The sequence below is a fragment of the Cynara cardunculus genome, unplaced genomic scaffold (assembly GCF_001531365.2).
Source record: "Cynara cardunculus var. scolymus isolate 2C unplaced genomic scaffold, CcrdV1 Un_Scaffold_689, whole genome shotgun sequence".
Taxonomy (NCBI): Eukaryota; Viridiplantae; Streptophyta; class Magnoliopsida; order Asterales; family Asteraceae; genus Cynara; species Cynara cardunculus.
This window is the reverse complement of record NW_020200605.1, coordinates 16,441-40,637: the sequence shown is the minus strand read 5'-3', so window position 1 is coordinate 40,637 and position 24,197 is coordinate 16,441. Positions and strand designations below refer to the sequence as shown.

At 37.5% G+C, this 24,197-nt stretch overlaps 1 protein-coding gene across 2 annotated transcripts; it reads right to left on the bottom strand.

Moving 5' to 3' along the window:
* Positions 1-1,518: 1,518 nt before the first annotated feature.
* On the bottom strand, positions 1,519-23,675 carry LOC112501926 (UDP-glucose:glycoprotein glucosyltransferase). Of its 2 annotated transcripts, XM_025105705.1 has the most exons (37): positions 23,284-23,675; positions 20,825-21,087; positions 20,641-20,746; positions 20,204-20,357; positions 13,821-13,992; positions 13,237-13,310; positions 12,460-12,556; positions 12,257-12,369; positions 12,058-12,173; positions 11,918-11,975; positions 11,601-11,753; positions 11,415-11,513; positions 11,182-11,346; positions 10,983-11,051; positions 10,322-10,404; positions 9,770-9,932; positions 8,798-8,932; positions 8,576-8,678; positions 8,399-8,493; positions 8,024-8,136; positions 7,677-7,887; positions 6,642-6,710; positions 6,407-6,552; positions 5,621-5,870; positions 5,313-5,369; positions 5,098-5,228; positions 4,917-5,005; positions 4,477-4,811; positions 4,288-4,383; positions 4,140-4,207; positions 3,702-3,804; positions 3,464-3,622; positions 3,235-3,375; positions 3,004-3,047; positions 2,786-2,900; positions 2,308-2,460; positions 1,519-2,011 (listed from the first exon to the last, which is right to left on the bottom strand). In XM_025105705.1, exons 1-37 carry the CDS (start codon positions 23,442-23,444, stop codon positions 1,826-1,828), a joined length of 4,845 nt encoding a protein of 1,614 aa, XP_024961473.1. In that variant the 5' UTR covers positions 23,445-23,675; the 3' UTR covers positions 1,519-1,825. The 2 variants fall into 2 exon arrangements, with proteins under 2 accessions (XP_024961473.1, XP_024961472.1); XM_025105704.1 differs by having other exon boundaries at positions 20,641-21,087.
* Positions 23,676-24,197: the final 522 nt, after the last annotated feature.

Below are 24,197 nucleotides of genomic sequence, written 5' to 3'. Positions count from 1 at the left end.
TTTTTTTTCTTATGGTCAAGTGGTGCTACCGTTTAAAAAAATTTCTGGGTCCGTCCCTGCGGCAAACGTAATCAGAGGAGGCTCAGTGGTTCATCGGTTTTGGTTTTTTAACGGTATTTACGATACGGGTCATGTCGCAGTTGCATAGAACGAGAAGACGGAAACTGTTAAAAGGTACAAGTATTTAATGCATGATGTACAAGGGAAGGGAAAAAGGGTGAATGATGGGCAATAAAGAAGAGGTAGAAGGTGAATCTCATGATATTGCATGATAGCATCTACACATAGAGAAGAGATACCCCTTGTCATTATAGCTTGGTTGAACATGTTTCCAAGGTCTTTTTAAGTTGGTTGAAGGATGCAATTGGTTTCCATGCAAATATGGGCCCCACTTCCTTCTCTTGTGGGTCCCATCTACATACACTTCCATATGGGCTTTCACATCATCAACCAATTGCAAAAAAAAGAATCATGGACATCAATTGTTTTCTTAACATTTCAAAAAAAAGAAAAGAAAAAAATATATATATATATATATAGGGATCTAAATAAATGAGAACTAATTAGTTAGTGGTAACCGTAAGATATAATTTTAACCACAAATCAATAGATAAATTAGAAAATTTATAATTTTGGTAATTTTGAATTAAAATTTTAATGCAAGGACATTTTTGGTATTTTAAAACTCTCATCTCTTCTCTCCGGCCACCGTCCTCCGGTGATACCATAATGGTATCACAATGCATCATATATGTGATTGGGTATCACATTGAGGTCGTTTGTGTGGTTGATCGAAGATGTAACACAGTGGTATCACAATGTATCTTATATATGATTGGGTATCACACTGTATCTTTTGTTTAACAGATTCAATATTTTTAGGTATCACCGGAGGACGATGGCCGGAGGACGGAGGACAGAGAGAGAAGAGAGGAGAGAAGAGAGAGAATACCTAAAATGTTCTTGCATTAAAATTTTAATTCAAAATTACCAAAATTATAAATTTTCTAATTTATCTATTGATTTGTGGTTAAAATTGGATCTCACGGTTACCACAAACTAGTCAGTTCTTCCTTGAATAGACCCCTATATATATATATATATATATATATGGTGATTTATCTGATTCAATTATTATTTAAAAATAACGTAAAATAAACGTAGATTATTTCAAAAAATATTTTCGTAAAATAAAAAATATTTTTTATTATTTAAAATAAAAAAAGTAATCATAGTATTATTTACTTTGGGAGATTTACTGAATCTATTTGATTTTAATTTATATAATAATTTTAATATTGTAAAGTATAAATATATGGTGAATAATATATATTTTTTGGTATTATAATATATAATTGAAAATATTGTTGAACAGAAAATTAATTTCGTAAAATATGAATATTAATTAATAAATAAGTAATTAATTAATTATATCCCAGTTGGCATAATATCTTAGAAACAGTAGCAGGATGATGGTGGCAGGCAGTCCACAAGGGAATGTACAACAGTACAAGCAAATAGTACAACCATAATAAAGCTGTCTTATTCTATAATAAAACGTTGTCGTATATTCTACATTTGTGAATTCAATCCCATGCCAAATTTGCCACCAAAATTGATCAACATTTGTACCCTAATAACATCAAAATTTAATTAGATTCAGAATTGAATTTTGCCCTCTTTTCGGTACAAAAATCTCTTTAATGACGGATTTAGAACACGAGGGCCGGAAAAGTTCTTGACGGGTTCGTTTGGAATTGGCAAAAGAAAGAAACGGATTTGAACCTTCTAGATGAGACGGGCTTAGTTAACGATGGTTCAATATTCACAACTCTGCTCTTGATTCTAAGTCTTCTTCGGGTTCTTGTGGTTGAGCCGGTGGGCTCACTATCTTCTCTATCGGGCTAACCACCTTCTCTACCGGGCTCACTCCTTCGCCTAGTATTTTCGAGGTGAAATGTCTTGCTTCCAGATCAAGATCGGGCCACTCTGCTACGATCCTTTTGGCACCCTGAGTTTAAGAAATTGCAGTTAAACATCAGGATACACACCAAAGGGTAACTGGCCCGCGGTACCCAGGTTATTTGTAGAGCCCATCCTCTTGGAGCATCTCCAACAGATTCTCCAAAATTGAGAAAATAGAGATTTTGGGCATATTTTTTGCTCCAACGGATTCTCCAAAATGGAGAAAGTAGGAGAGTACAAAAATCTACAAATTCGGAGAACATCCCAAAAATGATTACAATAAGAAAGAAATATTATTTAATATATCCGATATGACATGAGGATTGAAGAGAGAGATTTGACCTGAAGCTTCGGTTCCTTGGTCATTGGATTGTTGCAAAGATCGATGGTTTTAGCCCGGGCTTTTGTGGAGTTACCGCACCAAGACTCACACCACAGCCATTCTTGTGGAAGCGAAAAGATTGGTACCGTGTGCTGGGCATAGTTTGGCAGATCCTGAAACATTAATGGGAGTTCCATGAAAAAGTAATTCGAGTAAACGAAACATAATGAAATCGCTCCTCTTGGGTAGTTGTGAGTGTGTGGGCCAGCTTTCGGGCATCTCGACTAATCCCTAATGGCTTTGTAAAGACTCGAACAGGTGACCTAATGGGAAGGAGCCCCAACGCCTAGCCTTTAACCCTCGAGGTTAATGGAATAGCTCTTGCAAACTCCGATGAGGATTTTGGAGCATGACAATATTTCATTGTTCTACGTAGTTGTAACGCTTCAGGAAAAATCAGAACGGAACATGTTGAAATGTATGCGAATTTGCACTTGCCTGATCGAGGTTAGAGAGACTATTTGGATCTTTGCTAAGTGTTTCATAAAACACTCTCAAATTGTCTCCGGCTGCAGTTTCCCGGAACTTGACCAAATCAACCACGTACAAAGCACTGCAGGTTGTATGACACAACAACGAAAAGATTCAAGCTTCTTCATAGCAATAGTTTATGGCTTCTATGGTGGATTATAAAGCACAAAGAAAGCTGATCTTACCTGATATGATATGGTCTTCCTCGTAAATGTTCCTTCCAAAAACCCTACAAATTAAAGAGGTTCGTATATCAAAAGAAACCAAACGGAACGGAACCCGCGACATGTTTTGAACCAGGGACAGGTCAGATGAAGGTCATTAAGCGAAAATTTTAGAAGGTCATGCTCCTGATCGAGAACTCATTTGAAGTCATTTATCCAGACAACCTTGCCGTGAAAGATAATGAAACTTACTTGTCTCCAAAACCGATAACCATCCATATCTCGATTGTTGTCACAAAACGGGGTATATGCAAGAGGTCTTCCTTTCAAATTCATGTCATAGAGTTCTCCCATGTCAGCACGAACGATCTGATCCGCATCAACAAATATAACCTATAAAAACATATATGAATGTTTCTTAGAGTATGCCCGGGTTATTGCTCGTCTTGTAATAGAAGATGATATGATTTTCGCTAAATACCTTCTCGAGAGAAAGGGGGAAAATGACATCAAGAAATAGAATTTTATACGCCCAAATAATCCGTTGTTTTTCTTTCTGCTTATGCAACCAACTCGGCCATTTATACGTAACCAATTCATACTCGAAACCATATTCTTGTGCCATATGTGGAATCACGTCCTGCAGGAAAAGAATAAGATCTTAGGTCTAGGAAAAGTTCAGTAATTTGAAAGACGAGAAGATGGGGAAGAAACAGAACCTTAAACTGTGGTGAAAGGTAGTTCTTGATAAACCAGAACTTCACCGGGCGTTGTGTGTTTTTCAGAACACTTAGAATCATGATTTTCAGAAAACGTTCGTACCTGTATAATCAAGCAATAAATACATCAGACAAAGCCTATGTTTGGCGAACTAGCTATAAGTTAGTTGGCTGATAATGTAAAATGACCTAAAAAAACGTGTTGAAAATCATTTGGAAAAAGATAAGGGGCATAATTGGAAAAAAGTGGAGAAGCCCGGGAGCTTATTGAAACACTACTTCAAGTGGCGTTTCAAAAAGCTAGCTTATGGTAACCAAACAGAGTTTTTTCAATAGACACGAAAAATAAGCTAGCTTATGGTTGCCAAACATGGTCAAACAAGAGAATTGTCCAACGTCTCGACAACAAGAAGCTAAAGACTGAGAACGATAACTTACAAGTGTCCCGAGGCAATAGAGAATATATTTATCGTTTTACCCTTTCTCCCATTGCTTACATTATTATCCTACAAGAAATATCAATCAGTTCACAAATTCAAACATAGATTTTGCAGGTTTTGCGTAGCGTTATGAGCAAAATATTCACCACTTTAGTGCTTCCACTCTTCTTGGACTGCACATTGCCACCGATAAGCGAGGAAGCCCATCTCAAAATGTTAGAATTCCAACTGTCCTGATCACCCTGCAAAATTCAAGCAAAATTGGCTTTAAGCTGCGATCATTGAATTCATGAAAGAAAGATTTTCGTTTTACTAACAAACAAAAGAAACCCAACTTGTTTCCTAGAAGAATCGTCATCATCAGAAGGAATCAGTAGTTTTTCGTGTTCTTTTCCCTTTTTCTTCACGACTCCAAGATGAACTGGTTTTCCCCGCAAGCGGTCGATGGTGATCCGCTTTGTTGAGCGCATGTCCAGACCATCTTGCATAATGTAGAGATCAGAACTTCGACCTGGTGCTAGCTGCAGGTACCAAACCCCGGGTGACACTTTCATCTGCCAATAACCCAAATTGGCCATCACAAGTGTGTCAACCAAATGGGGGTTCTTTTTAGTTCCAAGTATCATTTGAAGGCCTCGTGGGGGTTCATGATCCTTCTCTGAGCAATGGCCTGGTTCAATAGTTCATTCATCAGAAGGTTATTTATTCTCCTAAATAACCCCGGTAGAGGGGGGATAAAGTTTCAAATTTCATTGTTTTCTTAATCCAACTTTACCAGTAAGAACAAGAGCTTCAAGTTCAAAAACTGCCTGTAGCGTCCTTGTGTCGCCAAGGTTCTCAAGTAATATATTGTCAAGATCATGGCTGGAAGAATATAAATTGAAAAGCAGTTAAATACATGAAAAAAGAAATAAAAATGATTGGGAGTGAAACAGCAAGATTGTTTAAAAACTTACATTGCAATGACAGGTTCAACAAGCCATGATTCAGGAACATCAAGATTCATGGTTAAGGTTTTCGATAGCGGCATATTTGCAAAAAATGCTTTGGGGCCATGTACCGTTATATCAGTGTTGCTGAAGTCGTCCTGCATATACAAGCAATAAATTTGTATACTAACAAAAGGAAAATTAAATCGAAGAGTATCGTGAATGAATCTATTCGACTGTACCATTGTCGGAGTAACAAATCTGTAGTAATTCTTCAGCGGAATATCAACAAGGGAACTCTGTCAAGAAAACCCTAAAAACATTAGTTCCTGAAAATAACATGGATTCTTACATCGCTCAGCCATGTGTCCATGAACCGAACCCATAACTTTCGTCCTCACCATGGATCATCAATTTACATATAGTAAATAGATTTCTACATCAACTGTTTTTATAGTCATAAAGCTACGAATAGGCAAAAAGACTATTGATCTCTTGCCATATGAAAATCAAAGCTTATAAATGAGTTTAAGTTGGATAAAGAACTAACCATTGGGTTGAACACGAGCCTCATGCTTGGCTGACTGCATTTCCACAGTATCCGAAGAAGTGAAGATATTTTTTGACCAGAAGAGCTCAAAGGATCAATAACAGCATCTATATGAATGGTTGCATTTTGACCACCAATAACAACAGCACTGTATTCTGCACTCAACATCTCAAAGCGAGCACCTTCAGAGCTTCGGTCCCGTGTAGAGAGTGAAGATGCGACAGACATGATTACATCACTTAAGAATTTGCTGCATGAAGCATTCAAAAGAAACAAAAACTTCATGGGCATATTAAAATATGAATTAGTTGAGGTAATAAAACTTGAGTAAATAGGGATATGTCAATAATATAGCAATGTTAGTTACGATCCACAAATATTGGATATCGTTAATTACCAAAATGACAAGCATGGTGTCAGCCTTTAGCCATTAAACAAACAAAGATGGTGGTTAACCACAAACAATTGTTTCATAATCAACTAAGAAAACATTTTCATGCTATATTGCTTATTTATTAAGCTAAACTGCTTATGTGTATCGCCTGACTTGTCAAATTTTCAGCCAAGCAACTATTAATTGAATAACAAATATGAATATATTGGTCAAATTCGCTAAAGTCATGAATAATTCATGAATAGTTGGTTCTCACGGTTCTCAAATGGACCTGCCCCTACATATGTTATATATGTATGTATGTATATGTGTGTGTGCATGTTTTTCTATTTGTGTCTTTGCATATACATACAAACTGAATTATAGAGAAAAATGTCTGTCCAAGAAAAAACCTCATAAGTGTGTCTGGATCTACATCATCCCAGGTCACCTCCTCAATGATGTCAGCTATGTGCTTTATTCTTTGCTTAAATTCCACAGATTCAAGAAGATGCAAATCTTGGCTTAAAAATGTAACATCATCAGGGACGCGAACCACCTATTCAATGCCAATTAAGTCAATTTTTAATTAGCATAATCCACATTTCATCTTAAAAAACGATTACAAATGGTGGAAATGGAACACACCCTGCCATTAGTAATAACTGCATTAATGCCATTTTCAAGCCCAACTTGTCCATATAGAAATTGGCCCACCTGCATATTATATTGAGGAATGTTAATAGCATAAGAATCTATGTCAAAGATCTGGAAATCAAAATAAACTAATTCATGTGTTTGCAGAGCGATACATTCATAAACCGATGATGGTTTTACTAGTCGAGTTATGTCAAGTTTATACAAGGGGCCATGCAACTCTATATCAAATAACTTTCATCTAAGTAATGGACTTTATGAACATCATACTTGGCTTTTCTTCACAAACAAACTATCGTTCTCGCAAGAAATAAGAAAACACTATGCTGCAGAAGAGTGAGAGATTTGGGACAAAAAGTAGTGAGAGATTTGGGACAAAAAGTGCCCAATATAGGCTTTTTTTGCATTTACATGTTTATAGTTTGTCCAAAATCACTTAATCTTGCAAGCTATAGTGTTTAAGTTTTTGCAGGAATGATGTAAGTTTGCAATGCAAGCACAAATACAATGGTTCAAAAAGTCAATCTTATGTTTAACAATCTACACGTTCCTTTCTGCTAATTGTTTATATTATGTGTTTTTTACTTCCAAAAATACCTTTAAAAAATAATTTTCAATGAGTCAATTCAAATGTAACAAGGATAAACCAAGCATCAGTAAGGACACTTAGGGGTTCTTTGGTAGGTTTTCCATCAAGTCCTATAAGGATAAAGCCGTCTGTATGAATTAATATGTCCATATAGATTGCGGAAGTTTTTGTTTGGAGAGTTTTTTCATAGATGGAAGGACATGTTTTTCAATTGGGAGGGAAATGCTTGGGAAAAAACTTGGCTTTCTGCATAAAGCTCCCCCTAGAAGCTTACTGAATAAGCCACTTTATATATCATTAAGCCACTACCAAACAATAATGTATAGCTGACCGAATAAGCTGTTAACAAACATGCCCTTATTAAGTTCAAAATTGCAAATAGCACCTCCATCGCTCTGTCCCACGAACCCTTCGGATTAAAACACACAAGTTTATACCTTCTTTAAGTGACTTGTAAGCTTGGCAACAGTAAATTCAGAAAGAGCTGACATAAATCCTTTAGATTGTATCCCATTTGCATCCGCAAGATCAGAAATCTTGTTAAGAAGAGCTTGAGTGCTTTGAGCATCTTGAGAAGACCCGAGCCTGAACTCATTCCCGTAAAATGAGCACAGTTGGTCCAGAAAGTTTAACACTTTCTTCTTATGACTGAAAGAAAGAAAAGAAATATTAATAATCAGACACTTACGAATCACGAGTGTGAGAAATTTGAAGGGATTTACGACAAGAATGTGCATATATTAGCTAAAATAAAAATCAAAGTATGACGCTGGGACATACAGACCTATATGAGGAGGTTGCAATTTCAAAAACCTTCATAAAGGTGAGGCTATTTGAATCAGGATCAACATCGGAATTAAATACAAAGCCCACGCGAGCATTTGCAGAACCTGCCATCTGCAAAGAATTGTCAGAATTTTCATTAAAACCGGAATAATATATCAACAGTCATTGCTAGAATTATTGTTATATATCGTGGATTGCAATTGTACATATAGCTAAGTGGATCCATTATATGAGGAAAATCAGATATAAAATGGAGAAGACATAAAAACTGTTACCCTAATTGTCTTAAGTAATTTACATTTCCAAAACAACCCCATATCCATTGGTCTAACCATGAGAACAGATGAAGGACAAGTTAGTAGTGAAAGTGTACCAGATAACGTATTCCCTCGTGGAGCAACTTAACCCCTTTTCTTGATTTGACGTCAACAGCAAGAAGATGAGTCACAGGCTTCAAGTCATCAATAGCTGGGACAGCCATTTAATGAATTAGAATGCGAAAACTCAATGGTGTACAAACATCAAATCTGGGAACTGATAGAAATCGTACTTCCAGCTGAGTGTAAATATTCGATATTATTTAGCAGAGATTCATCTCCAAGGAATGATGCAGTCAGAGAAACAAACTTAGCCTTTGCCTTATCTCCAACAATCTGTATAAAGAATATTGACATGATTTAGTACATGATACCTGCTGAATTCCAATAACTTAACCAAAAAAGATAGCAAAACAAATCAATTATAGTTACAAAAACATGTAGATATAATGAACCTGTGGGTTATAGCGCTGAATACCACTTTCTGATAAAAATTTGTCCAGAACATCAGTACGTGAATTTATCTGCCCATAGTAAACTTGTTCCTGGATTCTAGGGAGCTCATCATTCATGGCAGTCATTAGAGAATCCTGAACAAGTAACAAAACCACATAAAATTCATGTCCTACAAAAGACCATGGTGCTACCTATAGTGAAAGATATAAACTAATGAAAATGCACGTTATATCTTTGATGACTAATTTGCTCTGTAGCTAATTTCCTTGTAAAAAGAGCTCATCAACATAAATACACAAAGATGTATCATACTCTTGGATCACTTCCTCAATCATGTCGATGCTTGCTGCAGATCATGCAAGAAAAAAGAAAAATTTTGTGGTGGCTGAATCAGGATTTGTGGACTAGTTCTCGGCTACTTGTAATAATTCAGGTATTTAAGTTCCTTTTATGGATAAAACACCAGTTAGAAGATAAGGGCCTCATGCGAGCCAAGCTATTACTTTGGTAGCATGTTCAGTTTAAAAATATAAATATAAGTATAAAATAAGGGACTGTTTAGCAAACGCTTACCCGGTAAGCGCTTACCAAGTCGCATTACCTTATTGGATTAGCATGGCAAGGACCAAGATTCTTACCTGGTAAGAACAATGGCAAGGACCGCGAGTCTTACCCGGTAAGTGAGGTGACGACTCTTACCCAGTTAGCGCTTATAAGATGAATTGTTGCATACGATGCCGTTTTGATAGACTAAAATCTTACCCGATAAGGTAAGTGATAGTGTTGAATTGTATCAGTAAGCGCTTACCGAGCAATTGTATGGGTAAACGGCCCATAACTAATGCATGTGTTTAACATTTTTCAGGAAATTTAATCAACATGTGATGCCCATCAAGCCACAGAAATAACAAAAAGTAAAATTGAGGAACATTCTATCAAAGTGGTAAACTTAATATGCACCAAAAGAGAACCTCGTTATAATCGTGGACAAGACCGTTCATTAAGAGGGAACATTCCAGCTTTGCCAAACCCAACTTGAAAATGAACAAGGAACTTGCTTGAGATGGTTCGCGGAAAGATTGATCCTTTTCCAGCTTTAACAAAATATCTTGAGGTGGGGATTTTGCCAGTGGCCTACAAAACAAATATCTGTTCAGTGTAAACCAAACAAAACAAACACAGTAGATTCCATAAATAATAAGGCTAGGGAGGGTAGGATGTAAGCAAACCTTACCTCTACCCCGAGGAGTAGAGGAACTGTATCCGTGAAGACTCCCAGCTTGTAAAAAGGTTTTAAGAAAATGACATTATGAAAAAGATTTGTTCCAAAAGTTTGACAGAAGAAAAATATACGAAATAAAAAGGAAGAAATGGAGTTTAGAATATGACATTTTACACAAAATATCCATCAAATGTCTACCGTGATAATAATCAAAACGGACATCTATAGGAACATATCGGACCAAAACAAGAATAATAAAATCAATATTAACTACTTTTTTAAAATAATACTTGCAACTTACAATATTGTTTCTACAAATGCCCCCTCCACATGGTGCAGCAAAGGTACATCTTCCTCTCCTGACTCCATCCGCAATTTGTTTACCTGCACATGCCAAGCATATCCCGTTATGCCAGCCAGAAAATCCAACAGATCACAACTTGTGATAGACGCTAAACCCCCTACGCCCCTAATTACGGTATTGAGAAGTAGATGGCACACAGAGAGAAAAATCCAGGCAGGAAAACTAACGCACCTGTCAAGTTCGTAAACACAACATCCTGATAAAATTTTGGTACTTCAAATTAAAAGACACACAAAGCTTTTTCATAGGTATACACACAAGGTTAAAAGTACATGCTTTTCTCTGTTTTACCCGTTTTTCTTCATTTTGCCCCCCCCCCCCTTCTTAAAAAATCCCCTTTTATCGTCATGTAAGAGGTCTTGAAGCTTCATTAGTGGTTTATATGTGGAATCGACATGATTTCTTGTCAATTAGAACAAATCCACGAATCAGTCATGTGGCCTTCTTGACACAAATGACATTTATGTTTTTACAAGTATACCAATTACATAACATTTAACAAAGCTCTCAATAAATCATGTACTAAGTAACAGTCTGGTAATAAGAATTTAACTGCATGTCTGCTGAAGAACGGTATATAATGCTAACAAACACGTACATTGCTGAGAAATTGAAAGGCGTTCTGCATCCCATGACTCTCTTTGACGTAAAGGAATAGGCGTATGGTCTGCAATTCATTAATACAATATTTGATTAGCGATTGAAATGATACAGAACAGAATAATGAAGCACGAAGAGAAATGTGCCTATAGCATGAAAAAAGGCAATCCTAAAAAAGAAAGGAAAAAACTCATTACCAAGCTTGAGAGATCTTCGTTAATTTGACTGTCATTTTCAAGTGAGGAAAGTGGGAATTCTCCACCATTTGCCTCAAGTGTCTCGATCAACTTTGTAGAATACAATATCACCCCGAACCTTATTGGAAGAGCGCTCTCAAATAAAGAGATGATCATGTCAACTGTCTGCAGAACGTAGCATCATTAAGATTCCCGACTCATTCAGCAAACTCAAGATAAAAAATGAGCATTACCTCAAGTCCACAAATGGAGGCAGGATCCAACACGTAGGTTGCATGGAACAGGTTCTTACGAATGTAGCGTAATTGTCCCGGGAAGACGGGCATTAAAAGCTATAACAGAAAATGTTAGCCTGTAAAAATGATTGGAAGGACCTTTTTGAACTTCAATGAGAACCAAAACAGAAACACAAAGTATACCTCATTTAGATTACTCCGCCACTGCCTGTACTTGGCATCCACCTCTAAGTTATTGATGTAATGAGCATGTTCTGAACGGAAATCAACACGAAACATATTGGATTCGGGAGGAGGTAGAGTTGACAGAAGTTTCCGAACTGAGCTTGAAGGAATCTAGAATATGTAACATCAATTAGAAGGGCGTGTTGAAGTAAAAGTGAAGTTGAGCAGAAAAAAATGACCAAATCAAGAGACGATCAATGACAATGAATAATACTTGTATTATTAGTGCATCAAACAGTTCTCGCAGCGACTGAGAAACAATAAAGGATCATTACCTTCAGTTTTGTATATTGATCGGCTAAAGATAACTCTTGATGAACCATGTCGAGCAACCTATGAAAGACATAACATTGAATTATAAGTTCACAGAAGCTCAGTTGCTCGCAATTATTGATAACAGAGGGGCAAGCATTACACAAAAAGGTCGATTTCGTCAATATCGATTAAAGCACCATTCAGAGCCATTAAGGACTTGCCAGGCGGGATCATTCGCTGATTTGAAAGTATTTCATCTTTGATTGAATCATTGAGCTGGATGAATTATAAAACAAGATTAACTAGTTTGCACTGCGACATACAAGAGTAAAATATTAACTGCAAAAAAAAAAACTAACCTTCATACGAGACAAGTAAGAGACAACACTAGGGAAATTTTGATTAATTTCTTGCATCGACTGAAGAGGGTCCGAGGCATGGACAATTTTTTGCACAGTTTGATGTCCTAAATCTGTGGTTAAGAACACAAATATATAATTAATGAAGGCAGCTATTCTCGAAAAACAAGACCCAAAATACATAAATAAACTGTAATGATTACCCTTCAATTCCCACACATTAAGTGTCTCAGATACTGTTGATGACAAGAGAGAATCTCTGAAAGCCATAATTTCAGAAGTCAATTCCGGTTTCCGTTCCTGCATTAGTAGAGAGCATGCCGATCAGCCCAAAAATGAAATTATGGGGATTTTTGTCTTAATTCTTGTGAGAGTTATACTTTTGAACTCAAAGTCTGCAACAATGACCTTTGAACTTCATTCTTGAAATCACAATAATTCAACATTTGGTAAAAAGAAGCACTTTTTTCTCTAATTAAAATATTTGTACACATATATAAGTGAATTTTAAGTTCTTATTCAAAGGCTTTGAAGCAGCCGATGAAACTACTTTTATGTAACCTTCCCTATTGATAAAATCAAAAAGACAAATTAAGGCCAACAAAGGGCGGAGACTTATGAGTGACACAAAGGTAAATTGTATACTTGATTATGCTTACATGTTCACATGCTAAATCATTTATACAAAAAATTCTAGTCAGTTAAAAGTGGATCTTACCATCAGAACATGATGTAAGAATTAAGTGGTTACAGTCTTCAAGAATATATACAGGAAGAGGAAACAATTGAATGAAGACGATTTTTGAAATGAAGTGGGAGTATAAAACCTACACACTTTCTACGGTATCGAAGATTAATTACTCTAATCTATAACTAGAAAACAATTTTGATTCTACGTGTAAAGCAGCTTCAAACTAATGATGATCAAGTGGTCAAACATAAGAAAAATAAACATTGAACATAAGAGAAAGGACAAATACCAGAATTCTAGAGAAGATGAACCCTCTGACTTCTTGGCTGAGATCTTCAATGTGAGGATCTTCAAGGGTAACACCTGCATTTGAATTAAAGCTCTTAATGTGCCTTTTTACCTTAAGAAGTTGGAAATGTAGGATTCTGTTTGGAAAGCATGGTATGATGCAACTATCAACTCAAAAAAGCCTTTTCTCAACTGGTTTATTTTTTCCATTCAATTTTTCCATTTTCGTGGGTCCCGTTTATATGGTGTGAGAAGAAGCGATGTACTTCTAAGTCACTTTTACTTGATGTGAGAGAAATGATGAAGGGACTCGAGACGAAGAATGGAGAACGGAGGAAAATGATACAAGCAAATGGAAGTTAAATCTCATCTTTTTGCTTACGCACTATACAAAGTCAACGCATCGTATAAACATGTAGCATTTGCCTCTTTTGTTCATGTTGAGTTGTCACCAAGAACAACAGAAAAATCAAACTATCATAAGTTCCCACTTAACATAAATCTTTTATAAAGCAAATAAAAGAAAAAATGCAAGAACTTTGAACTGACAAATAAGAGTTTACTTTGAAGGCATGAACTACTAACCTTTCTTTATCTCACTGTCATCCATGGCCTTATATTCCATGTTCTTTAATGCAAGTTCTACACCATAACCACCCAAATTCAAGGGATCTTTAGTACCGATTGCTCCACAATGGCCACTTTTTGATTCACATCCTGAAGGCAACACAGGCCTCACAACATACTTAACTTTCCCCTGTAAGTTATTTAACCGTGTCAAACAATCTACCAAATAAAAGCATCTATAACTTGTTAATTAACTGGAATGCATAACAACAAATAAAAACTTCATCAAGAATTCAACAGCAGAAAGATTTCTGATGAATAATCGAATTTCTAATGCAGCTATGGAGTGAAATAAGAACACATTGAGAGGAAGGGAATGATTTAATTGAAATCGGGAATGGAAAATTACAATCAAAACTCCAGGGATAATCCCTCTCACAATCCACAAGATTGGAGCCCAAGACAATCGAAAACAAATAACAAAATGAATGAAAAAGAAATTCCCCTTCTCTTTTATTCTCTCTCTTCTAACAATCTTCAGCCACTTTTGTCATTTACCCTTTTAGCCCTTCTAGAATATACATGTAATATCCTAGGTTTTGTTAACCTCATCTTTAATTAATTCCAAGTCCATATCATTACTCCCCCCTTCCAACAAAGTCTTGTCCTCAAGACTTGCATCAAGAAATTGACTCTTGATGGTTAATGCATCTTCCCATGTTGCCTCTTCCAATGAACTCCCCTTCCATTGAACCAGCCATTGCTCATTGCCTGCATTGTGTTCCTTGATTGTTCGAGTAGCTAAGACAACCACTGGAGTAATCAAATCAGTAGCATTTAAATCCAATTCTGGAGGTAAAACTATGTCAACAATTCCCTGAACAGCTTTTTTTAACAAAGACACATGGAAAACCGGGTGTATCTTGAAAGTGGAAGACATATAGTTATATGCCACATGTCCTATCTTCGCTGTGATTTGGAATGGTCCAAAGAAACGAGCTACCAATTTTTGATGAATTCGACTGGCCATTGAAAGTTGTCGATAAGGCTTCAACTTCACATAAACCCATTCCCAATAGAAAAATGAACCTCCTTTTCTTATACGTGTTCCTTTTCATGACATCTTGAGCATGTAACAGATGAACACGAAGTCGTTTTAAGGCTTCATCTCTGTCTTGTAATTCCACTAGCACCTGTTGAACTTATACTTCGCCCGGTATGTACTGAGTAACTGTTGGTGGCCTTCGACCATAAACCACCTCGAAAGGAGACTTACCAGTCGACGCATGAAAGGTGGAATTGTACCAAAATTCAGCCCAGGGAATCCACAATGGCCAGGTACGAGGTTGATCAATAGCGAAACATCGAAGATATGTTTCCAAATAACGGTTTATCACTTCCATCTGGCCATCAGATTCGGGGTGATATGCTGAGCTCATATGTAATTCAGTACTCTGCGATCGAAAAATCTCCTGCCAAAATCGACTAAAAAACAGAGGATCACGATCGCTAACGACCGATTTGGGAATTCCATGATGACGAACCACTTCCTTTACAAAGATATCTGCTACTGATTTAGCGGTATAGGGATGTTTGAGTAGAATAAAATGGTTGTACTTGGACAGGCTATCGACCACCACAACAATGGATCAAACCCCCTAGACTTGGGCAACCCAAGGATAAAATCCATAGACAAATGTTCCCAAATAGCATCCGGTATTTCCAGGGGCTGCAACAGCCCTCCAGGAGCAATCGAGTTGGTCTTACACCGTTGACAAACGTCACAGGCATGCACAAACTGCTTAACACGATCAATCATCCATGCCAATATAAATTACCTGGTAGACGCTGTGCGATAATACCCGGAGTGACCACCAGATGTTGATTGATGAAATTCCTTTAGTAGAGAAGGAATGAATTTAGAATTCCTCGGAATAACTAATCGGTCCTTATAATAGAGAACTCCATTACGAACAAAATACCCCGGATGAGCATCTGACTGAGATGAATGCATCTCCAAATCGTCCTTATGCTCTTCAAGTAAGTCTGCTCCTTGTAACCATAAAGGAGATGAAAGGATCATCCATAAATCACCATCTTCAGCTCTACGAGACAGAGCGTCCACTGCCCGGTTTTCTCTCCCTGGTTTATAACAAATTTCAAAGTTGTAACCCAACAGTTTTGCCACCCAATTCTGCTGATCAGGGCTAGTAATTCGTTGTAGTAAAAACTTCAAACTTTTTTTATCAGTATAAACCACAAATGTGGTTCCCAATAAGTAGGAACGCTAGTGTTGGACTGCTGGAACCAGCGCCATAATCTCCCTTTCATACGCTGATTTGGCCAAATTCCGGTCATTTAATGCCTTGCTAAAATATGCAATTGGCTTTTGTTGTTGCATTAATACTGCTCCAATACCCCTACCTGATGCATCACACTCTACCACAAAGGGAAGAGCCAATAAAGGAGCAATCACCATAGCCTCTTTCAACCTATCAAAAGCTTCTTGCGCTCCCTCATGCCATGTGAAAGCATCTTTTTTTGTCAAATCAGTGAGTGGCTTTGCAATACTTCCATAGTGTCGAATGAATTTTCGGTAGTAACCCGTAAGACCCAAAATCCATGTAAGCCTTTAATTTGTTTAGGAACCGACCAAGCTAACACCGCCTCAATTTTCTTAGGGTCCATGGCAACCCCCGCACCATTGATAATATGCCCCAAGTATTCTACCAATTGTTGACCAAAAAAACATTTCTTTTTATTAACCACAAACTGATTTTGTTCCAAAACTCGAAAGGCCACTTCCAAATCAACTAAATGCTTTTCCCAAGTAGAACTATAAATCAAAATGTTATCAAAAAAGACCACCATTTTCCGTAACCAAGGACGAAAAATGTCGTTCATAACGGCTTGAAAAGTAGTGGGGGCATTTGTGAGGCCAAAAGGCATCACGAGATACTCGTAATGTCCGTCATGAGTACGAAACACCGTCATTTCAATGTTGTTTGGATGCATTCGTATCTGATTGTAACCGGATTTCAAATCGAGTTTGGAAAAAATAGAGCTCCATGCAATTCATTAATGCGCTCTTCCACCATGGGAATTGGAAACTTATCTGCCACGGTAGCCTTATTAAAGGACCTATAATCAACACACATTCGCCACGTTTGATCTTTTTTTAACCAAAATCACCACACTTGAGAAAGCGCTCTTACTTGGACGAATCATTCCCAAGGAAAGTAGTTCTTTCACCTGTTCTTCAATCTCCGTTTTCTGCAATGTGGGTATCTATATGGTCGAACACAAACAGGGTCATGGGAATTGTTGAGGGTAATAACGTGATCATGAACCCTTGTTGGAGGGAGACCCGAAGGGGCCTGAAAAACAACCACAAATTGATTGAACAACAATTGTAAAGCCTGCCCTTGAGTAGTGGTTAAATCATCTCCAAACCCGGTATCAACCAAGGGCAATGAAGGGATGGTAGTCTCCAAGCCCTCCGAGATAAGCAGCCACTGTTGTAAGGAATCAAAGGAATCTTGAGAGGCTCTCTTTCCTTGCAGCGAAACTGAGACCCCATGAAAATTAAATTTCCTCCAAGATTTCTTCCAAGTCCCAATTGTGAATTACTTCTCCCAATGTTTCAAGCCAAGCCATCCCCAACACCACATCCAATTTCCCAGCATCAAAAACTAGAGCATTCACAATAAGCTCATACTATCCCACCATTAATTATTGATCAACCATAATAGTATGACCATCACCCAAACGAATGTTAATTCCCGAGCAGTTATTAAATGGTAAAGCTAAGGATGTTACCGGTTGACGAGAGATGAAGTTATGAGTCGCTCCACTATCTACTAGGATGGAGACAGGAATGTCCCTAATCATCCCATCTAATTTCATCATCTTGCCGCCTGGTGTAGTCTCTGCGGAAACACCGAAAAACTCCAAAGCCGCACACATTCCGGTGGGAACTTGCTCCTCATTTGTAAGACCTTGTTCACCTCGAGACTCCATATAACAAACATCACCCACGTCTAGTCCATCCTCGTCTTCTCCCAACAGTAACACCCGGAGTTTCCCTTCTGGACATTTGTGAGTCGGGCCATACTGTTGCCAACGGAAACATAATCCTTTTCTAGGTCGCTTTTCCCATTTTGTTCGTGTAAGGGAACGAAACTCTCGATCCCTCTGATTATCGTTTGAACCCTGGGAGGTCAGTGACCCTGAAGAACGAGGACTTGGATAAGATTTAGACAACTGGAAACGATCCATACCCTTGGGTAATGGGCTTTTAGCCTCTGCATGGCCCACAGGCAAAGGTCATGGATCACTTGGGCTAAAACAGGAGCCCAAATGGTACCGGATACGAGACTGAGATAAAGTACCAGATGACGGACGCAACATCTCTTCCACATCCTTCGCCAAGTACATAACATCCAAGCGCGATTGGGGGTGGTGCAATCGAACCCACCATTTGACCTCATCTCGCAATCCCGTACAAAATACCCCAACGATTGCGATTCTGGTAACTTGGGAACCAAGGAAAGTAAGTATTCGAAATCATCAATATAATCATAAATGGAGTCAGATTGTTTGATGGTTGTGAGTTGTTCATAGGGATTTTGGATTTCTAATCCACTGATCGTTGAAGTAATTCTACTTGAAATTGATCCCAAGTGATACCCTCATGAACTTGTTTAACGACGGTGAACCAATGTTGTGCGACTCCTGTCATACTCAGTTGGGCCAGTTGGAGACCAAGATGGGCAGGAGTAGCATTAATGTCAAAGAACAAATTAGCCTTTTGAATCCACCCCTGAGGATCAAACCCATAAAATTCGGGTAACTTAACCTTCTTCACCGCCCAAGGTACCCCACCGGAGTCATTGAGAGGAGGAAAAGCGCTCCCACTAGCCCCGTTACTGCCGCTGCCGGACTCGAAGAAAATACCGGAGTGATGATTGCTTGAACTTATGCCACCACCAGAATCGTGTTGTTTGCCTTGTTGTTTCATCCCCCCAGCATCACTTGGCGGAACTCAGCAGACTCCACCCTATCTACCTCTAGTGATTGCAGAGCCAGTTTAATCACAGTAACCTCAGCCTGAAGTCGTTGGAGCTGCTCATCATGTTGCTCCAATCGGGATTGTATAGAACGGGTTTCCATCAACAATGAATCAAAGAGAACGGCAGGTCAAAGGCAGGTCTGATGAATAATCGAATTTCTAATGCAGCTATAGAATGAAATAAGAACACACTGAGAGGAAGGAAATGATTTAATTGAAATCGAAAATGGAAAATTACAATCAAAACTCCAGGGATAATCCCTCTCTCACAATCCACAAGATTTGAGCCCAAGACAATTGAAAGCAAATAACATAATGAATGAAAAAGAAATTCCCCTTCCTCTTTTATTCTCTCTCTTCTAACAACCTTCAGCCACTTTTGTCATTTACCCTTTTAGCCCTTCTAAAATATACGTGTAATATCCTAGGTTTGTTAATCTCATCTTTAATTAATTCCAACTTCGTATCAATTTCTTAACAATTTAGTCCTAATGCCCTCATCCGCAATCGGCCGACCAACACAGAACCAAACAACAGGAGAAGCCTGATCCAAACACACAGAAAAATGCAACAAGATAACAAACTTAAGACAAGAAAAGCCATGCTTTTTAATATATTTTATGTTCACTGCAAGTTGTGGCATATTGGTTTGATGGTTTTGACAGGTTGCTTGATGAGGTTGTTCACCAATCTCTCTCCGACTAAATGTCTAAATCTAACACCGTTGGACTATTGATGAGTGACACATGACATGATCTTTAGATATAGAATCAGATTTTGTAAACAACTGATTGTCTAATCCAACAAATCAGAATGTTCGATGCAAGAGTAAGAAGATATTGGAACCGATAGGATCACAAAAAATAGAGTATCACAACCGATTGTATAATGAATAAGAAGCCTATTCTACAGTTGGCTTGCACCTACAATGGTTTTAACTTTCCATCTTCTCTATTTGTGGTAATTTTTATATCGTATTTAGTTTGAAATATACTTTCAACTAGCCCAGCTGTTTTCTCAATTTAATAGGAATTACATTTGGTTTAGCACCATAGACATCACATATTTGTTCGAATTATATACCATGAAAAGAAAACAAGAATAAATTAACCACTATTGAGATAGTAGGACTACTACCAAGGTCCTATCAATTTCTACACACCCGCTACCTAGAAAGCCTAACATTTGCCTAGTTCAGGTCAAGAGGGGTCATGCTTGGATCATGTGGACTAGTTAGCCAAAAGCAATAGAGACGACATAAATCACAAAAATGGACTACTCCAAGAAAATACTAAAGGTGGTGACGAAGAAAATATTGTTTCGACTGAACCTCTTTAGCTGCCTCCACCAGGCTCAGGTGAAATTCCTTAAAGCAGTCTGTCCCGAGAGCTCCATATAAAATGGCAATCGGACTCCCAATAGATGAAGCAAAGTAGACGTGGTCAAACTCAAACAGTTCAGGCTGTTGAAATATATCTCCATCCCTGCAAGGGTAGATGCTGTTAAGAGCTTGAAATGGTAGAAGTAATATCCATCCTACAAAATTGTTATGTCTTCCTTTTAGGCAGTCCCAACTTTTTTTTGCAAACATGCCAAATTTTTAGCGTCTCCGCTAATTACTGATGAGGCACTTATCTTATAATATTCTTATGCAACTAATGTATTAATATATGTAGTTTAGGACGTTTACAAAATTGCTTAATTTCCGTGACAAGAAATTTAAAATTCTTTAAACAACATGGAATACAGTTGGTTGGGAGGACTTACTTATGCGGACTACGAAGCCACAATTGCAGCTCTGGGAGATCAAAGAACAGGGCCCCACCTGTGTCCACCCAACAACATTTTCCACCAGGACTGCTTGGATTGACACCTACAAGCAACGAATCAGCCTTTTTGTCTTTTTTGCCTTCATTTAGTTCAGATACTCCACCATCAATAGAACTAGTACTAAGGTCATCGGACAATGGAAACGATGAAAGAGATTCTTCTGCTAATTGTTGATAAAGCACTAATCTTGGAGATGAAGATCGAAGAGTTAGAGATAATTCAAACACTGATGCCAACGGTCCAGTCACAAGTGATTTCCCATAATTACAAATTTTCTGCAAGCAATCTTTTGCAGTGTAAGGATCTGTATTCCCACTTTCATTATTAAGCCACACATCAATGAACTCCCAGAAAAGGTCTTTCCATTCTCTAGACAGTAATTCCCTGTGGAACATAATTCATGATGCGTTAGCCAACAAGAATTGCTAGAGAATATATTCAAAGACCACCCCCACTGCCACCCAAACAAACACAAATGCATACAAACTAATGGTTGCACCTCTAATTATATCATTTATAAAAAAGTATTACTTTCAAGTATAAAATGTATTCAGTTCCTAGTTTTCTACTTTCAAAGCTATGTAAACAGACCAAATTTGCATAAATTTCATGTGGTTCAACTTGTACTCAATTTACATGAGTTGAATATTTGGATCTTTCGATAATAAGTTGTCAACTTTCTTTTATTAATTGCAAAGCTAACAACGGTGAAAAGGAAAAGAGAAGACGAAAATACTTAACTTCTTTAAATATTATGCTTTTCATAAAGAAAACTTATTAAGATCTTTTCCTGTTTTGTCATCCAAGGTAGTGAGTTACTAACAGTTAGAAGGACAAAGATGTTAGCAAGGACAAGATGACTAAGAAGGATATCATCTTTTGTGTGGACATGGTAGAAAGTTGTAGGGTGCTCGTTGGGATCATAGGACTCCAAGATTTTTATTTTGGTAACAATAGGATAAAAGCCAGGTGGATGTAGCAGTGACGTGCATCAAAAATCATTTGGGAATAAAATCCCGGCACAATTAAGTCCTAACATTTTATAGGATGATGGCAGAATGTTATGAGTTATGGCACAAGTAGGACCAGCAGAAGACATGAACACAAAGATGAGTGTAGCACAATTGCAAGTGCAGAGGTGGATGTCGATGTATGATATTAGAAACTATAAAACTCGAGAGAAATATGGGGTGGCTCCAACCAAAAAGAAACCGATGTGACATCTTTTGAGATGCTTTGGGCATCTCCAGCGTAGACAATCTCAGGTTGTCAAATGTTTGATCCTGGACAGTGGTTATTCATTGAAGTCCACTTTTCCAACTTATTTCCAGCATGGAAGTTTCATTTGCTAAGGATGTTACTACAAAAGATATATAATTGCTAGCAATTTTAACATATACATACTAATAAAAATCCAATTGGACTACTTTTTTTTTTTTGTATTCCTCGTTTCATTTTTTTTTTTTTTTGTTATGCCTTACCTGCATAACAACTTCCACAGAACTGTCATGAGCTTGCATTTGAAGCATACTTTTATGATATGCATCTTGAAAATTCTAACCAAATAAACATAAAAAATGAAAAGAGGGAAAGAACAAAATAACCTGAAGTAATTTCAGGCCAAATTACTCAATGCTCCAAAAAGGTTTGGCCAAAGCAAACACATTGAAGAAGCAGTAGTGGCAATCAGTAAATTTGCATTTCTCATTTGATGGTTTGAAGACGTTTTCAGTCGTACACATATATTTCAATATGATATTTTTATAACCAATGTCCTTCAAGGTACTACCACCTAGAAATAATTATCATCCGCATTACATGCTTGACGATACATTTTTACCATGGTTTCTAATAAGCCATGGCCTTCAAGGTACTACCACCTAGGGACGGATCAAATTGCGTTCAAGCTACATGCTTAATGATACATTTGACCATAATTTGGGTCTCCAAAAGACCCAAATCACTGCACAAGAGATATGGAAGAGTACATACTCAATAACTAGGGACAATCCCTAAGAAGCACTAACAAGAAGCAAAGTGATCCATGCGTGGTATTTTGCTCTTTAAGACTTCAAAGCATTAAAATTCAACAACTAAGACAGTTTAGGGCACACATTCCTAAAATTCAAATCCCGGCAACCAGTTACTAACAGTGATTCCGCCACACCACTATAGAATGATAATTCAGGTACCCTTAAGGTAAGTCTCATGCCATTGGTGCCCATAAAGGCATGCATGTGGTATCCCGTTAACTTGCTATACCTTATATCCAATCTACAAAAAATATCTACCAAAAGTGCTGCAGTCATGTAAATATCATCAAAATAACTCAAATCAATCTCATAAGGTGCGAAATTCATCAGACAGATCATCATCTAAAGCAGTAACTTAAGAATTACAAAGATTTATGACACATCATCAAGTGTTGAGCTTGTATGGAATCAAAAAGAAAAGAAAGGAATAATGAATTGAAATACATGAAACGCATAATGAAATGAAATACAACTTCCCCACCCACTATCATTTTCTCAAGAACACACACACTTAAGAGAAAAAGAAAGTAAATACAAATTTGCATACCCGGCTTCAAGAAGGAGCGAGGTGCCAGGCCATTTGGCACGGAGAGCAACTTGCACATTCTTGGGTCGTTGGGTCTCTGCAGAAACCGAATACCCACAAACTATTATACAAACTGCGATCAGAAGCAGTATCCGAAGCCCAGATCTGATTCGGGTCTCCATTACTTGAAACAACCTCGTTCTCAATGCCAATACGTCTGATCACAAATTCACAAGCTTCCAAGAAACCCCATCAAAGATTGGAACTTTAATCGTGGGTTTTGTTAGTTAAATAGGAATGTGAGATTTGGGTTTTTGAGTGTAAAGTCTTTTTGTGAAGTGATTACAGTTAACTCGCTAGGGTTTCTTTCAAGCCAGGGTTTAATTCCTCTTTGAGATTTAAGATCGCACCATAACGAGGGTAAGCGCTTACATGGACGGGAAACACACGTCTTAAATCTGACATGGCATTGGATCATTGGGTGATAAAAAGAAAGGTAATTTTTTCGTTTCCAATTAGAAACACACCAAAACATACGACCAAAGTCCAGCACCACACATAATCACCGCGACCAAATCGAATCCAAGGATTGATCTTTGATTTCGTGGTCTTTAGAGCATTTCATATCATGCTAAGGAGCTGTTTATTGCGGCTTAATTAGGTTTATTGGTCTATCTGGTTTATTTGTATAGTTCATTTGGGTTGTTTACTAATGGCTTAATCACACAGATAGAAATGGTATGTTGTCCTCGTTCAGCCACAGAAAATGACACTTCTACCCCTTATTTAAAGCATCGCATCCTTCCCAAATTAGGCACCCCATCGTCAACCTCTTTATGATTTTTTGATGTTCAAATAATTAATATTAGGGGGGTAAATCGGCCAGTTATGTTATTCAGACTGTTGGTTCAAATAAAAAAAGTAAACAACAATAT

What these genes read in the sequence shown, in the direction of transcription:
- LOC112501926 (XM_025105704.1), bottom strand. Translation starts at nt 23,444, where the DNA reads ATGGAGACCCGAATCAGATCTGGGCTTCGGATACTGCTTCTGATCGCA. An exon ending in GGCTCGTGTTCAACCCAATG is followed by an intron (nt 5,370 to 5,620) that starts GTTAGTTCTTTA and finishes TTTTCTTGACAG; the next exon opens with AGTTCCCTTGTTGATATTCC. An exon ending in GGAAGACCATATCATATCAG is followed by an intron (nt 2,901 to 3,003) that starts GTAAGATCAGCT and finishes TACAACCTGCAG; the next exon opens with TGCTTTGTACGTGGTTGATT.